At 38.4% G+C, this 18602-nt stretch overlaps 2 protein-coding genes across 5 annotated transcripts in view; one reads left to right on the top strand and one right to left on the bottom strand.

Moving 5' to 3' along the window:
* Nucleotides 1–16043, top strand: part of LOC124154150 (sepiapterin reductase-like) — a 31306-nt gene extending 15263 nt beyond the window's left edge. The window contains exons 1-5 of one of the 4 annotated variants that reach the window (XM_046527687.1): nucleotides 11953–12056; nucleotides 12156–12323; nucleotides 12563–12840; nucleotides 12961–13532; nucleotides 15313–16043. In XM_046527687.1, coding sequence (XP_046383643.1) covers nucleotides 12969–13532; nucleotides 15313–15552 — 804 coding nt within the window. In that variant the 5' untranslated portion in view covers nucleotides 11953–12056; nucleotides 12156–12323; nucleotides 12563–12840; nucleotides 12961–12968 and the 3' untranslated portion in view covers nucleotides 15553–16043. The other 3 variants (XM_046527686.1, XM_046527688.1, XM_046527689.1) reach the window with 3 other exon arrangements.
* Nucleotides 4646–5263, bottom strand: LOC124153205. Its single transcript, XM_046526305.1, has one exon. It carries the CDS (start codon nucleotides 5261–5263, stop codon nucleotides 4646–4648), a length of 618 nt encoding a protein of 205 aa, XP_046382261.1.
* Nucleotides 16044–18602: the final 2559 nt, after the last annotated feature.

Here is an 18602-nt window from a genome sequence, read left to right as displayed (position 1 = left end):
ACTGAGTTCTGATTGGAGATTGGCCTCGAGAAAATAGAACCCGTTCTAAAATCTAGATTGGCCAAGAAATTGTGCCCAATATTGTGAAACGGAGATTGGGCTAGAAATTGGTGTGTGTCAGTGGGTCCACAATCCAATATCCAATGGATTGGCCAATAAATTGGGAAGTGTCATACGGGCTTAAAGTGTTTAGTTTAGTGTATTCGATAGTGTATTCATAATATACAATGTGGTTTTAGAAATACCGGTTTAGAAGAATGGCAAGGGTCAATTTTATCCTCATTTGAAAAAGGCCAGATTGGCGCCCATGCGATGCCACTCCACGTGACGTCACAGCGACCGAGTTTCTATACGAGTAGATAGGAGTTTTACATCGTCTGAGATTACCAATGCATGCATGAGGCACAGAGCACAGGGAAACATCTCTTAATAATCACCTATTAAAACTGGCTAAGGTCGGAAAGTTTTCTTCGTTTGATAAGGTATTAATAATCCTTATTTTAGCCAAGCGCTACCAGCTAGCAGGGTACTCGGCTACCTGCTAGCATCCTGCGTCGTATCAGCGCTCAAAGCTTCGCCCCAAGGTCACCTCACTTGCGGCAGCGGGAACCAGAACGACGTCACACGGAGATTTCCCGGCATTCATACTTAGCCGTCGCGTTTTCGCGCGCTTGAAATTTTTCACTTTCCGTTTAATCGCGAAAAATAGATAACATCATTTAAAAATCTAAAAGCGTGAAATACGTACTCCAGGAGTAATAATCTTTCGATTTAGGCAGTAAAAAATTATAGGAAACCACCCTATCCTTTGGGAGAGAATGCGTCTCATTCTTGATGTTTCAGGATCGATAAATGGGAAATAATTTTTCAACTTTCTTTGAATCCGATTATGTTTTGTTATGTGTGCTTCTTTCACAGCCATTACTGACCGATTGGCAACGGCTGTAATCAAAACTAAGCGATTTTGTTGTATCTATCTGCTGTCCTACCTTCCCTCAAAACCTAGGTGAGGGGTATCGAAAGGGAACCCACGACATGACACATTTTGGCCACTTTGTAAGTTATACAGTACTATGGTTATACCGTAGCTACCCAGCACTCAGTTTGAAAACACTATCGTGAGTGGTTGTGCTTTGCGGTTGGACTTTTTTTAAATCGTATTTGCAGCTTTAAATATCGAACGAAGGATAGGAATTTTAAAATGATAAAAATATTGATGTAGCTCTTCATTCAATTGTTCAGCTATCAAATTTTTATCTTTCGTGCGTGTCGAATGAGAGGCCAGCCTTTGCAGTTCTTTCTGTGCACTTGCCCTTCGATGATTGTTATTGTCAGACCATCAAGTCTCATAATATGGTCTCCCAAGTTATCCCGTATCCTTCTTCGGTTTTCGTAAGACTTGTCTCCCTCTCTTCCTTCGACTTCCTCATTACTCACTCAGTCGATCCATTTCACCTTCGCCATTCTTAAGCAGCGGCTGTTAATATTTCCCATGGCTCATTGCCAACAGGAGCACGATTCTGATAAAGTTCCGATGAATCGCTTCCCCTCGTTGAATGCTTACATTCTCACCTGCTGATAAATTCCTCTTTTTGAATCATTCCCTCTATGCCTTTTCTAATTTCACTGTAGATTAATTGCTTCTTCATCGCAGGACACTCCGCTTTCCACGTAACCGTAGGTAATCTTTCACAGTGATTAAATGTCTGGCTTTTTTCCTGGTGAACAATGGCAGTGAATATTTCTTGGATCTCTCACCAGGTAAGAGGTCATCCATAGCTACTTCCGATATTTCAATGTGCAACTTGCCTATCGCTCTCAGGGATTCAGAAATCATATGAATCCACTTAGATTCCCAATCTCTGAGGAAGATGGGCGAGTTGCACATCGAAACGTCAGAATGAGAAATGGAAGACTCAGTCAAAGTGTTGGTTTGATACTATTACCCAGTGGATATTCACTCCGAAATCTTGCAATAGCTCCCCATTCTATTGTAGCTGAAACTTATGTTTTTCATCTTCATGAAATTTCTAATAAGGAATTCCTTTAAATAAAATCTCAATATCCTGTTGTTAAAATTTGTACTTATTCAGAGCTTAACCTGCAATTAACTCTGAGAAATCCTTCGAATTCACATGCTTGTCATTTCTGTAGTGACTGATCAAAAGTGCTTGTCCATGGTTACATTATGATTTATCATCATATTTCGTGTATGTATTTCTCGCATTTTTACAGCAAACTGAACACCAATTTATTATGGAGGCAAAAATACTGAATACAACTGTCTAAGTGTTGGTTCACTCAAGCATCAATAAACATAAAAAATTTAATGCACTGGGGAGGCAAACTGAGCACCAATTTATTATGGAGGCACAAAACACTGAATACATTGGGTTAAGTGTCAGCTCACTTAAGCGTCCATCGACAAAAGCACTGATTCACAGCAGAGGCAAACTGATCACCACTTTATTATGGAGGCATGAAACAATGAACACAATGGTCTAAGTGTTGGTTAACTTAAGCATCGATCATCAAAAATATTGATGCACATGGGAGGCAAACTGATCACCAATTTATTATGGATGCACAAAACACTGAATACAACTATCCAAGTGTCGGCTCACTAAAGTCAATCAACAAAAAAATTGATGCACGGAGGAGGCAAACTAAGCACCAATTTATTATGGAGGCAAAATCACTGAATACAACTGTCTAAGTGTCGGTTCACTCTAGCATCTACCCACAAAAAAATTTGATGCACTGGGGAGGCAAACTTAGCACTAATTTATTATGGAATCACAAAACACTGAATACAACTGTCCAAGTGTCGGCTCACTAAAGAGTCCATCAACAAAAAAATTGATGCACAGAGGAAGCAGATTGATCACCAGTTTATTATAGAGGCACAAAACACTTAATACAATGGTCTAAGCGTAGGATTACCAAAGAGTCCATCAACAAAAAAATTGATGCACAGAGGAAGCAGATTGATCACCAATTTATTATGGAGGCACAAAATACTGAATGCAATGGCCTAAGTGTAGGCTCACCAAAGAGTCCATCAACAAAAAAATTGATGCATACAGGAGGCAAACTGAGCACCAATTTACTATGGAGGCAAAATCACTGAATACAACTGTCTAAGTGTCGGTTCACTCTAGCATCTACCTACAAAAAAATTTGATGCACTGGGGAGGCAAACTTAGCACTAATTTATTATGGAATCACAAAACACTGAATACAACTGTCCAAGTGTCGGCTCACTAAAAACAATCGACAAAAAAACTGATGCACAGAGGAAGCAGATTGATCACCAGTTTATTATGGAGGCACAAAATACTGAATGCAATGGCCTAAGTGTAGGCTCACCAAAGAGTCCATCAACAAAAAAATTGATGCACAGGGGAGGCAAACTGAGCACCAATTTATTATGGAGGCAAAATCACTGAATACAACTGTCTAAGTGTCGGTTCACTCTAGCATCTACCAACAAAAAAATTTGAAGCACTAGGGAAGGCAAACTGAGCACCAATTTATTATCTAGGCACAAAACACTGAATACAATGGTTTAAGTGTCAGATCACTTATGCGTCCATCGACAGAAACACTGATTCACAGCATAGGCAAACTGAGCACCAATTTACTAAGGAGGCACAAAACACTGAATACAATGGTCTAAGTGTCAGTTCACTGAAGAGTCCATAGACAAAAAAATTGAAGCACACGAGAGGCAAACTGATCACCAATTTATTATGGAGGCAAAAACACAGAATATAACTGTCTATGAGTAGGCTCAACAAAGAGTGAATTGACAAAAAAATTAATGTACAACAGAGGCGAACTGAGCACCAATTAACTTTACAGTCCAGGGAAAGTCAATGATAAATGTAACATGTTGGCAGAGACAATTATGAGAGTTTCAAATTTTACTGCCCCTTAAACTGAATTAGCTTTGCCAATACTTGCCTCTTTTTCTGTTTTTGTAGCTCTGAACTAACACACTTGCCATTGCACAACAGCCACACTTGTTTGTTGCACATGGACACTGCCCTTATGAGTAGTACTATATGGTTGTCATCAGGAGTTTGATTGTAGGAAAGCTCTGAGAGCTGAGAAATAATATTGTTATCACACTGCCTTCAGGGCTCTTCCAACCATATTTAACATGGCTGGGACAGATGTTCTCAGTGTGAGCCTTACTATTTTTTCACACACCTTGCAAATCTTTATGACATATTCGGATGGTTTTTTGAGGCTACCTCCATCTTTTATTGATATCAGTAGGCCTCCAGATCTGTCACTAACCAGAGCTTTCTTCCAAGTGGAGCACCTTTTTTTTGTTGCAATTTGCGAGACAAAATACCTTCAGTCATTTCCATGAGCTTGAAATGGATAAGGCATTAGCAAATACAAATGGTCTAAGGGTGTAGTCATTAATGCCCATATCGGCCTCACCTCTTGTATTACATAGGCAATGGATAGTTGTTTTTTTTTAATGTAGCCTGAAACTGTCTAGAAGTGGTATTATTGTTGAAACCCCCTGGTGACCTTACAGTTGATAACAACAACTCAAGGTGGTCCTGCCTCAGCCTGTAGGCAAGCAGAAACTGTATGCCACTGGTGGCCTCCCTCAGCAGAAAATCACTCAGGCTTGTAACACTGAAAATACACACAAGGAAACCAACTCAAAATTGCCTGAGTGAATAGGCTTCTTCCATCCCTTCTGGAGATAGTTCCTTGAATTCAGGTCATCAAAGAGATGGTTAAACATTTTAAGGTAGATGCACAAAGGATCTGAGCCTCGAAATTCTGTCAATTTCAGGCATGAGCACACTGACAATGCATCAGCCACTGAATCACTCAACACTTGAGCTGCCAACTTCACTTTTATCTTCTGCCACCTCCATTCCATGTGGGCATCCCTCAACTTATTTGCCAAGTGAAGACCCTCCATATTCCCCTCTTCATCTTTTAAAACCTTCATGTCCCCTAAAGTACTTCGGACCAACTTCAACAAGTACAAAGGGTCAAGAAGCACATGAACAGGGTCACCGGTGATGGGATGAGGAGGGAGAGATGTTATGCCCCGAGGGGTGAAGTTACATCCTAAAATCCTAGCCATTGACATATTTGATGCTGCCGCATCAAAAGTCAATGAACACACAAGTATTCCAGTGTCACGAATAACTTGAAGCACTTGGGTGATGATGTTTGCTCGCTGCTCCCCACTTCCATGTGAAATTGATGCCAACAGCCATAACATCAATCACATCATTAGCCACAGGCATGCCATTGCACTCCATTTCCAGCCCAAAGTCATAACCGTGGTATTTCCTGCCATTCCATTCAACATGCTGCCTTATTGCCATTTCATCGATCACTAACTTGCAATAAATGGCATACTTGCTATTACCCACCCTGAATTTCAAGGCATTTATTGCCTCTTTACTAATGCTTGGCTTCCCGGCATCTACAGTACTGTACCATTTGCATGTGGTCCTTGGGTGTGGCATGAAGGTATTTAAGTGCTCTCGAACATAGCGCTAAGCTTTTGGTAAATAAAAGTGTCGTAGGCACAAATGCCCTCAATTCTGGCTCATATCTCTTAGGGAGTGCCTGATTCTGCCTTTAAGATGTGACCTTTTTCATAAGGAATTTTGAAGAACCATGGATGATCTTCAAAATGCCTAGGACACTTTCATCCAAGAATTTATTTACCGACTGCCCAATTAGCCTTAGCCTCTTTTTGGCCTTCCTTTGCCTTCTTCTTGACTGAAGAGCAACTTTATTTTCCTCCTGGCAGCCTGGTAGTGTCTCCTCATTCTGCTTAACTCAGTTGATCAGCTTCAGTGCAGCTATTGATCCCATGGTACACAACAACTGACTGGGCTGGTTCTGCAATAGGCCCTGGCTCCATTTCTCCATTGATCACCACTTCAATAGATCTTATTTTAGAGATAAAATGCTCAGCCATGAAAATATTGTTGTCATAGCTTAACTTGATAGGCATTAATGAATCTTGACTACTTAACATGCTCATAATGTGTTTCTTCTAGCACCATAGCCCATTCATGTCCCTTAATTTCTTAGAAAGTGGGGGCAAAAAGTTCTAGTATTTGCCGAGTTACTGCAACCTTAGGCCAACATCATTTGTCATTTGGAACTTATTCATATGTTTTGCTTATCAGTGTTGTTTATATTTGTTTTTGTGATTACAACTTTGTTGAAGCAACTGCCCTTTATCTATATGCCTGCCATTACACATCACAAAAAAAATGCAAAATACACCTTTCCATTCAAAGCACTCCTTTACAATCAAACACACTAGAACAGTGTACAATATGAGCATAGAATGTAACAATAGAAGCAACTGAACTGTTCGCAACCTGTATACATTATATGCATTAACTTGCACCATGCAATAGGAGAATATCAATGCAATTATAAACTATGCCACAAGAGATGATAATGGAGATAATCAGAAACATTAAACAGCACAGAAAACGGATCAGAAAAGAGGAAATTCTAAACAATTATTTTCCAAAAGTAAACATATAAATACAATTTTAAAAAAATATTTCAATTCCACAAAGCAGAGGAAGTTTCAATCCTCAATTACTAACGCATGCTAAAACAATAGTTCTAGTAATGGTCACCGCTAATAATCATGATAACTTTACGGTCACTAATTGAAATATTGCAAAGAATTTATTTCAAAACATGAGACGCAGTTGTAAGGCCAGTATAATAACTTAACAATTTTACATTTTAGATCTAATGTCCACACTCTGTAGAAAACAAAATTCATTTGCCAAAGCTTGATTAGGAACCACAAATTCCTTAACATGTGTTATGATTTTCAGCTAATGTTGAATTTCGGAGACTTAGAGTGCATATCTCTACTGTAAATAGACCTTAAATCTGAGCACTAAGTGTTCAATGAAGCACAAAATTCACTCACATCTCACAACTTGTACAACAATTGGGTACCACAATTTTTGTACCATTATTTCTTTGCACAGAAATTTCCACAAATGAAGAAAGGTTATTATTTTAATTTCTTACTTCACTATGACTAGTATTGTCGCTCAATATTTTTGCACTACAAACGATAAGTAACCTGTAGACTGCCGCACAAGAATCCACCTTCTGCACATGACACATATATTGACAATACAGTAGATTCCGGTTAATTGGGACAGGTGCGCAAAGCCCCAATTATGCGAACTATTCCATATAGGGTCATTCCATTTCAAATCAACCAGGCCATGACATTCACTGACTCAGATTATCATGAAACTTGCCATGGTCATACATCCTAGTATAACTAGATATTGTGTACAATCTTAGCCACCAATTGTCAATTGTTAATGAAATATGAGCAAATGAAATTTGGGCGTGACCCCTAAAGCGCCGCAGCGTGCAACGCATGGTGATTTTTATTTTCATCCATAACTCCATTCCTGTGAGATGAAAAGCCATGATTTTTTCTCTAAAGCTAGGTGGTCCATAATGATCCCACGATTATCATTAAATAATCACTGAATGAAGTAATTCAGCTGCAAAAAAATAAAGTTCACAAAAAAATCTCGCTTGCACCATTTTTCGTTGTCAGCATCCACAGGGAAAGGCCATGCGAAAACAGACTCATGGTTCAGTTTAAAGTAATCATTAATGTATGAGCAAAGATCCTGATGAAAAAAAATCGTGAGTCCGACGTTCCTTTTAGTAAAAAAAAATACTCATTCATGGTCACGGGAAAAAAATGGCTCTTTTTCAAGACACATAGAAATGACAGAATTTAGAGGAGATATAAGCTTATACTCATGATTAAACAATATTGGAGCATGCATTATCTCACTATAGCGTATCCTACTGGCTCTTAGAATAGGAAATACATAAGCAATCATGTGAATGTACTTCCCAACGTACTGCTAATTTCGTGCTCTCAGGACTATTCCTACCAAGCTATCTCTTCCATGGGTAATGGGTAACTGAATAGTATGGTATAAAATGTAAAGGCAGGAGAGGACCACTTAGCTTAAGAAAAAAAAATCATGGCTTTTCATCTCACAGGCATGGTGTTATGGATGAAAATATAAATCACCATGTGTTGCACGTTGCGGCGCTTTAGGGGTCACACCCAAATTTCAATTGCTCATATTTCATTAACATATGACAATTGGTGGCTAAAATTGTACACAATATCTAGTTATACCAGGATGTATGACCATGGCAAGTTTCATGAAAATCCAAGTCGGTGGGTGTCATGGCCTGGTTGATTTGAAATGGAATGACCCTATATGGTCATAAATAAAAGTTTAAATGATAAAAAGAAGACTAAATAATGTTGATGATACAAAGAATGCTTAATGAACTATTAATTTGCTTAATAAATCAGCGAGAATAGTTTACTTACTAGCATTTTCAAGAATTCTGTTAATCTCAGTTGAAAATATTTTTTACAGCCTCTGGTGACACTGGAAGAATTTCTTTTACTATGTCCTATTTAAGAAAAATTTACTGTTAATTACTTAAGAATATGGGATTCCTAAATATTTCATTTCCTTATAAACATGTATTTACTGTTATAATTGTATCTCCTCATCTGAGGAATTTGTCTTGTGTACTCTGCAGCACTCTTATCATCCTCGTTGCACGAACTAAGTCAGCACAGACATCCAATGATGACAGTGGGCTACCTTTTTTCCCTCTTTTTGCATAAAGAAGAGTCGTAACCCCTTAAAGAATCTCCTTGAATCCTGAGATGTCACTCGGCTACACTCAGGTGCGATTTCATCTCCATCACTATCCTCACCTTCAGTTTCACCCTGTTTTCAATATAATATGGTTTTAACAATATCACCTTCACAGTTTACATTGATGGCAGAGCAGTCCTAATTGCAGTCCCTATTATCGAAATCCTCATGGTTTATTACTTGGTGCAGCTTCGAATTGAATTCACCATTCAGGTTCTTCTGAAAAGTTGAAAACTGTGTTGGAATATTTGAAACTGCAGTGAAAAAAAATTTAATTGTTTGACAGGTGACATCTCGCCAGCTTTCAGGCAGAAACATTAACGCCTGTCATATTCACCTTTGAACTTAATTCTTTGGCGGTGGATGACTAAGTCAAAAGGTTATCTTCTACAAATTCCAGAATATAATCTACCAATTTCCCACGGTAAAGTGTTTTCAACTTATTAATGATCCCCACATCCTTTGGTTGTACCAAGGATGCTGTGCTTGGGGGCAGAAATTCCAACTAAATATTTTTTAATTCACTTGAGCAATTAGGAAGAGCCGTACGTGGATCAAGTACAAGAAGAACTTATCTTGATTTTCATGCTAATTCCTCATCCCAACTGGTCTGCCACTGCCAAAGAGGCTCAACACTCACCCATGCATTTTTACTGGCGAGGTACTCCACTTAAATTGTTTATGCAGCATCCCTTTAAGGCAACGAGGCTTAGCACTTCTCTTAATGACTAAAAGAGTTTCTTTTTATCTGTTCCCAAAACAATTGAACAACACAAAACACTGATGCAATCCAGTGCTTTTTTGGAGCCCACTAGTCCTACACAACTGTAACAAAGAGAGCCATTTGGTGCTGGTCGGTAATACAGTTCCGTTTCATCGGCATTGTAAATGTCCTCAGCAGAAAAATTCTGAAGCAACCTGGGCAGTTAGTTTAATTTCCACTCCTTTGCACTCACAACACAGCTCTATTTTTTCCTCCGTGAGCTCTCTTGAATTTTATTTCGTTTCTGGTCTTCCATATATCACAAAGTTTCAAAGCTAGTTCCTCCAACTTTATTTTAACATTGGACTGCTGACACAAACCCCTCGTACGCTCACCATGGAAAATCATTGATTAAAAACTTCCTCAACATCTGGATCCTTACCATGACATTTGCGTTTCAGGGGTGGTGCTTGCTTTACATTGTGGCTCCATTCTTTTCTCAGTTTATCCTATTGCTGTTATAACTGAGCTATTGCAGATTTCAGCAACCCAGTTATCTCAGCCAAATGACGATGACTGGATTGGGGATAATCTTTAATTTTGTCCTCTACAGTGATTTTTTCGGCCAGTAAAATTGGTCAGAAAAGGAGTGTTATTGAACTCGCAGCACTACAACAATATCTTTTATTCAAGGTTCACTTAGATCGTAGAACACCAGATAAATCTCACCACGCATGCAATGCACTGGTTTTAGATTTTTAGCTACCAAATGGCTAGTTGCGAGTGAGGGGAAAAATGACTTCTGTGCATGCATCAAATACTGAGATGGGGAAGGGAAAAAGAGAAAGGAACGAAGAAACATTGTGATTGTTCAATGACGATAGCTTAGTTGTACATTGGAAAGGGGATACTGGATAGACCACACGAGACATTTAGATTTTGTGTAAGGTGTAGCGAACATTAACCTCTTTGTAATCAATACTGTTCATCTCGACCAGTCTCCTCTGCCTGACATCGGCCAATAAGCCCTAGAAATTGGCCCTTACCCGCAGGTAAAATGTCACGACAGGTGTCGTCCCTTTTTTCTCAGTATCCTGAGTTCATTTCATCATTTATAGCCCAGCTACCGCCACAGGAGTTCTTTATTAAAAACTTAGCTATGTTCAATGAGGTGTCATGGTCGAGAAACGGAATCCGAATCCTCAGACGGATAGTATGACAACAAGAGCTTTAAGAATTAGGCAAGAATAGGTAACCTTATGAAAAATAAGACTAAATTAAAGGACATGAATGTTAAAAAACAGTATTCTGAAACGAAAAAATTTTAATTTCGTAGCGAGTATAGTCAATGTCGTCGCCTCGTGGCCCAATAAAGCGGCATGCTGCCCCATTAAAGCAGAGAAAACTCTGGCATATTCTTCTATTAAGTTCTGTTCTTCAAGATCTGCCCCAAGTAACCAGTGGACCCATTAAGCGGAATCTACTGTATTAACAAGATTGACCATGCACTTCAAGCAAATGATATAGATATGGCTAATAATGGGCTAATTATCATCTTACCAGTGGAAAGTGCCCAGTCAGCATAATTGTGGCCGTACTGTGGTCATAGTGGGTTGCCATTATGGCCTCATAGTGGTTTTGACCCCCGGCAATAGTGTGGCTCGCCATAAGTGTGGATAATACATTTTCTCTTTATCAATTGAATCAATCAACTTCTACTTTAAAAACTTACCAACTAACCTGTATCAAAAGCAACCGTAATATACTTATGTTAACAAATGCTTGGTTTGCCAATCTGTGGCATTCCTGAGACGATCCACAGTGTGGCCAGTTTGGCTTGCCAAACATTTGTAAACATAAGTATATTACGGTTGCTTTTGATACAGGTTAGTTGGTAAGTTATTAAAATGGAAGTTGATTGATTCAATTGATATGAAGAATGTGTATTATCCACACTTAAGCCATATTATGGCGAGCCACACTGGCCACACTATAGCCGGGGGTCAAAACCACTTAGGGCCACAATGGCAACCCAATATGACCACAGTACGGCCACATTGTGGCCACAATTTTTGTGTTGACTGGGCAGGTATCCTTTCATCGGGGCAATTACTCCACCCATGCGTCGCGCAGAAAACCATCTGCGAAGATTGAATAAACATATTGTTTTCAAGCTTAAATATTCAGTTTAACACTGGGAACAAATTCCATTGTTTAGATTAAATTTTTAATATTAGCATACCTTAACAATGTTTCTGCAGACTCCGATTGAAAAGTAGGCGCTGCGTGGACCCTCATCGACGACACAGCGGGCGAGAAGGTAAATGCTGGTAAATGCGTAAATGAACCAATTGGAACGAATGCAGACAAACAAATGCGCATCGGTGACCAACTTTCTGGATTCACTTTTTTCAATTAACGCCTTAACGCCCTCTACAGGTTGTGGACAAGCACCTTGGCCTTGGGTTGTGGGTACGGTATATTCTAAGATGTTCTAAGACCGTGGTACGGTAGCACCGAAGTTAGCCGTGGGGGAAAGTGCACGTCTGGAATTTTAACGTTGTCATCTGAAATACGTGGTCATTCTGCTATTGGTAATCGTTGATACGTATTTATTTACTAGAACGATTTGATCGAAACAACTTCGATTCATTGGCCGATGACTGTATGTGGGATATATAATCTCCACTTAGGTTGCATATCAGCCGACGGATATTTTTTTGCAATAATTGAGATGGATCCTTGGACTGCGCAGTCAAGTGGTACGGGGATTAGAGAGAGTGAATTTCAACAGAAATTCGAAGACAATTTCAAACCATTTGACAGGTTACCGGATTCGGAGGAGTATATATCGATGCTCGGTGAGGGTTACCAAAGTAGTGTTTCGGGCGGAAAAGCAGATGTGGCATGACACTTTGAGAGGATGGAATTAATTCTTTTAGGCTAACACTTGCATGGTAGTCCCTCATAATTGTACCTATTTTGATGGCAATTTCATCATGCATAGAAGTCGTTTGCTTAGTGTGTGACATGGTTGTTTTAAATTGTTGGCCAGTTTTTTAATTATATTAACCCTGGGATCTTCTCTTTTTTGTTACAGAGAATAAATTTAAAAAGCTGAAAAACAAGAAAGGGAAAAAGGATCTGTTGCAGTCTCTATCTGAAGCCAGAGAATCTTGTATGCTGAGACTTACTACGGAAGATAGTGAAACTAGTGACTTAAGTTACTTGGACTGTCCTGTGGATAGAAGTGTTATTCTCGAGAAACTTTCTCCGGAGAAGCAGGCGCTCACCACTGGGGAATTAGTTGAGCTGTCGAAGGCCGATGAACTAGAGGAAAATCATTCCTGCCGATAACCTGCCAAGAAACTTATTAAGGTTTGTGTTCTTTACAGTTAAAGCTGTGTGTGTTAACCGCCAATAAGCTAAAGTTAACCCAATTACTTATTTTTATTTTATCGTATTCTTTTTTATTTTTTGGGAATCTATTGATTTTAGGGAGAAGAATGCTTTTTAAAAATCCTTTCAGTTCCCAGAAGGTTTTCTGTGTTGTGACCGGTGCCAGCCGAGGCATTGGAAGAACAATAAGTGTGGAATTAGCCCGACGATTACCTTCAGGGTCTGTCTGCCTTCTACTTGCACGATCAGCTTCTGGTCTGGCTGACACGAAAAACTTGGCTGAGGCTGCCAATCCTAAGATCAGTATAATTTGTTGTCCAGTGGATTTGACTCAGCCTAAAGAGAAGGATTTAAGGAACATGATCATTGATGGTCTTGACGACCAAAACCCTGCTGATTTCGATCAGATTATTTTAATCCACAATGTTGGCTCTGTAGGAGATGTATCGGAACGAGCAGCTTCAATGGGAAGCCTTTCCAAGTGGCAAGAATACTTTGCCCTCAATGTCTTTTCAGTTGCCGTTTTAAATAGTGAGCTCCTGAAACTCTTCAACTCTAATGTAGTAAAAAACAGATTGGTTGTCAACATAACTTCCAAGTGCGGATTGGTGGCATTTAAGTCAATGGGATATTACTGCTGTGGGAAAGCTGCCAGAGAAATGTACTTTAAGGTGAGTCCAGCCATGGCTTTCATCCTCTGTCAATTCGAGTTCATAGTATGTGGGTTACCACTGTTAATTTGTCAGACAACCATTTTGGGTATGATATTTCAAACAGACTATGTTCATTTCATCAAAAGTGTAGGTCATTCTTAGCATGGCTGGTGCACCTTGGTCTGCCAAGCCTCAGATTCTGTTTTCTTGTTACTTAAGTTGCCTGAATTAACTGTTCTTAGATATAGTAAATGATACATGAAAATTCACGTCCGGCCTGAAATGATATATGCATTGTAAATCTACATATTAGTGACAATTAAAAAATAATAATTATTAGGCAAATAGTTGGTTGAAATTAAAGGTGGTAGTTGAACAGTAGGATTTTATCAGATTGCCTGTTTTTGTCAGATGGCCTCTAAGTTTAGGATTTATTACCCGTTTCACATTCAAAACAATACTGAAAATAGGAAAAAAAAAGTTGTTAAATGTAATGGGTACTTGTCTGGTGCAGCATGTTATTCGGAGGAGGCATACAGCAGTTGAGGGCATATGCACTGCAAGGAAGGAAAGGTGGAGAGAAACCCAGGGTTGGCATTAGTCTGTTTTGAACAAAAGCACTCGAGAGGGGTGTTTGAAAATTCTCAACTACCTCCGGTGTTGTTCCTAATTTGTTTGAGTTAATCCCGCCCTATAGAATGATTTTTGTTTGTCTTTTGTTTGTTTCATTGAATTGTGGGTAAAAAGAATGTGAATAAGTGAATATAAAATGTTTACTCGTTGGACTAACTGCTAGAGTTTTATTTCTGAAGTGAACCGAAATTTAAAACGTAAAAGTAATGCTAGAGAGGATTCTAGCGTCGTACTCTAACAGTTAGAACTCAGACCCTCGGGATGGGAAGAAAACACAATTGCCACAACGCCAAGTTGATCCCCTTTGTCTTAGCTAGGGATTGTTTAGCTGCTTTGGCACCCAAAACAGAGTGCAATAACCAACCTAATTCTCAATCAGCTAGTCAACATGTAAAGGCATATGTGATTTTGCTCCCAATTTTTGTACAGAGGCTTTGGAAAGATAAGAAAATAGTGGCCCTTTTATGATCACCATGTCCTAGTCCAGTCTCGTATAATCCAGCCTGCAGACAAGGATCATGGAAACCCGAGCAAAATGTATACACATTGCTAAACAATTTATTTTTTATTCTTTAATCTTGTTGGAGAATTTTCATCCATATCCAATGTTGCATTGAATGAGAAATAAGTGATGAATCCTTATTTTGGTGACCATATGTCGAAAACTAGGTATTTAATAAAACCAAAGAGTACTTAATGGCTGCAACGGAAAAGGAGTCAATTGAATGTTAATGAAATTTTCATCTCAGATGGCTCTTTTAAAAAAATTAGTTGATTGGAAAATCCCTTTACTTCATCAATGTTCTCTTGCTTGGTGCTCCAGTATGAGAAGTGCTCTATCCAGGAGAAAATGAATGAAGTGGCGAGAAATACTGCTTTTTATTCAGTGAAGGCATTAAATTTTAATGTTTTATGCATATGCTTTTATCATAAAATTGCCATGCTTGCAAAAAAATTTGTGATATTCGGTTTTACGAAGTAAACATTATAAAACGGACCGAAGATGTATGGATAAGTCACTAGATCTACATTTCTTCTGTGGATAACTTATTACACCTAAATATATTTATCACTAATAAATATGTAATGACACACCAATGGAAAAATAAATATGATCAATAAGTGTGGTGCAAGTAATTTTTCATCTTTATTTTAATTTTTACAGGTGTTAGCGATTGAAGAAGAGGGAAGAATTACAGTATTGAACTACTCGCCTGGTCCAGTAGAAACTGATATGTTTCATGAAATTATTGAAAATGTATCAGATAATGATCAGCGAAAAGTGTTTTCGGAGATGAAAGAGAGAAAAACTGTTTTAACATGTGAGCAAACTGTAAGCAAATTGTGTAATCTCTTGGAGAAAGGAAACTACAAGTCAGGTGATCATGTAGACTACTTTGATTAAATTGAAAACATAGTACTGGGCAACAAAGAAGATGGCAATCAACTCACTGGAATTATTTGTTGCATGAATTTTTTTCTTATGTGTGTTCCATTTTCTTTTCTGCTTTTCCCACTCCTTATTTTGAAATCTATACTCTGTCACTATTTTTTTTTTATTTCTGGGAGTTGAGGAATTTGGATATTCTATTGCATTTAAAGAAGGCATTTTCAAAAATCAAATGTGCAAAGAAATTTTCAAAGCTAAAACTGGAATACAATTGTCTTCAAATTGGTGCAGTTCTGCATGTCAGCTTCAGCATTAGGGAGTGAAATTTGAGAGTATATTTCATATGCTCCACTTGTTGTATGTAGCTCTGCTGAATGCTTTAGCTTTTGAAAGCAGAATTTTTCTTTTTGCAATGCCTGACTGAAGCATTTATGTGGTGAAATAACCAACATTCCGAGTAAAATTCTTAAATATATGGAAGAAGTTAAATAAATGTTACATCAAAACCTTGTCTTTTTATTTCTTTGTGAACATGATTCTTGCATTAAGGTTTATAGTCAATGAGATATGGAGTAATGTTGGATAATGTATGCATTTCCTTCCAAAAAAATTCTAAGTCTTTCTGACCAACTTAAAACTAATTTTCTATTCTGCAATTTTTCCATTTTCTTTTTATGGTTGCTTCCCATTTGTTCATTCTGAAACACCATTAGTCAAAATTATGTTGTTTATTGGCATTGGAATTTGTTACTCTGGGCTAATAATGTTAATTATTATAAATTTATAACTACCTATTTATAGCCAATCACACTGTGTGAATTACGATGAACGATGCCACTTTGATAAATAGTGCACTTATCTTGGTTGGCTGTTCGATTTGATTAAATTGTGCCCAATTCAGCCTTCACTCAAACCCTTAAGCATGCACGATGCAGCATATGCATCCTCGCTGTTCTGTTCGTATACGGTGCTTTAATTGTAGGTATTTAAATCGCCCAGGGTGCTTTAATTCGGAGGCACTGAAGCTTTTGTGCAGACATTAATTAAAATATTTTTAGCATTGTAATGGATCACAGCAAAGATTTCAAAAAATTATATTCTCTAAAAAATTGTTTGAACTTGATTATTATTAATATGTATGAACTTACAATTTTCAGTGCAGTTTACTTTTGCCTGCTCCCTGTATGCGGTGTTTAGTCGTTGAACAGTCTGTGGTGTTTCTCAAAACAGGGTCCTACACAGGTTCCTGGACAGTTTTAATCTGTATCTTGTCTCATATTCTTTATGTTTTTCTCACTCACTTTGTACTTTCTTCATTCAACCCTATATGTTTCAATTTGTGCGTTTTGTTGAACAAAATGCCATCTGGTTGATCGAGCAAATTCCGTATCGGTATCCGAGAGCCTTCCTTGGCGCTTTTCTAAATTCTGTCCTGCTATAATTTTGTTCATAAAGTGTCAAATATTCACAAATGGGCAAAATGATGTAGTGGTAAGGATCTTTTTTTATAACTCCTCTTTATATCGATAAAACAGAAATTTAGTGAGCAATGAAAACCTTTCCCATTACTCTGAGAAAAAAATGGAGTTTCGAATACACAGTTTCCGATAAAATACATTCTGAAGCTTGGTTTCTTATTTATTCCCATCAATATGAGCAAACCTAGAAATATTATTATTTCCACCAGAGTTGTGGGAACCCACTTTTGAAAGCACAATTTTGCTTTGGAATGTTCTTTGTAAATTTTCAAGACTATGCTACATAGCAGTTTGCCTCAGTCGCTATAACAGTAATTATTTCATCGTCAAAAAATAACTCCAATGCCAAGGATCCTCTTTACATGAATAGGCGATATTTTTTTCCAACTAAACCACACACAAAGGATAGAGGTGCATCTTCATAGCTGATCTCTTCCCAATTATTTTCTTGAAAATTCACAAAAAAATGAGATGGTGTAAATCTTCGCACCTGGAGTCAAGGGAGTATCCAATTGAAACTTCCAAAGTGGAATCAGAACATTCTGCACTCTTTTATTCCTGAGTGTCAAGCACAGGCTCATCGGACAACTCACAAGAGCTAGAAGGCATGGTCAACTAAGGAGGGGTTCAGATAAGTGACCCATGGCCGAAAAAAATAAAACCACCAAAGCAAACGTAGGTGTGAAAAATCCCCACCCCTCAGCTTCAAACCTCTTAAATAAGATACCAGATGCTGGCAGGTCTTAAAGGTTCCGAGAACTATTGAGTGACAATGCCTGGATGGTCCAAACCTTCACTATCATTGAGGCAATGAAAGAGAAAGGATGAGGCAGAAGAGCAGATGATAATGAACCACAGAGGAAGGCATTCAGCGTACCCACATAGAACACACAATCGCTAAGAAAGTACATAAATCTGAGCATAAGTGGAAGACCGTCTTCCTTGAGCATCCACCAGATGCCGCTCCTAGAGGAAGCATCCTGGCATCGGCTGGAAAAAATATTCTAAAAAAATACGAGCACACAAACAGAGGCAAAGAACGAAAGCAGGCAGATATGTCTCACACATATACTCACTAAAAGTACATATATGGAAGATTAAGAGATAGGAATAAAACTTTCGGACGCCTACGGTGTGTCGCACATGCTTGAGGCATGGCATTCAGAAGATGCAGACGTTGCGTCGCACACGCTGAGAGAAGGGCCACGGACATTTAAAGTCATGCTTGAGGGGTTAATAATTGTGTCTCTCAATATTATGAACAAGTAAATACCTCCAATTCCTCGGTAACAGTGAAACTCGCTTTGGCTTTTCATCATTTCCTTCGTTGCCAACCGTCGAACAACAAAAATCAACCTCATGGGCTGATGACAGGAAATCATTGGCTGCATGAATAGAGACAGAGAGAGATGAGAGATAAATTGTGCGGGAGAGAACACCTTGAATCTCCAACAATGGCACTTTATCATGGTACTGGACAGTAGTTGATTCAAAAATCATACATTTCTTTGAAGAACCTTATTTTTGTTAAAAATTTTATATGCAAGAATTTTGAATGAAAAGTCCACTCACGGCATATCATCTGCA

Source organism: Ischnura elegans, chromosome 2 (assembly GCF_921293095.1).
Source record: "Ischnura elegans chromosome 2, ioIscEleg1.1, whole genome shotgun sequence".
Taxonomy (NCBI): Eukaryota; Metazoa; Arthropoda; class Insecta; order Odonata; family Coenagrionidae; genus Ischnura; species Ischnura elegans.
Note: the sequence above shows the minus strand (reverse complement) of the source record. Positions and strands in the feature narration are given on the sequence as shown.

What these genes read in the sequence shown, in the direction of transcription:
- LOC124153205 (XM_046526305.1), bottom strand. Translation starts at nt 5,263, where the DNA reads ATGTTATGGCTGTTGGCATCAATTTCACATGGAAGTGGGGAGCAGCGA.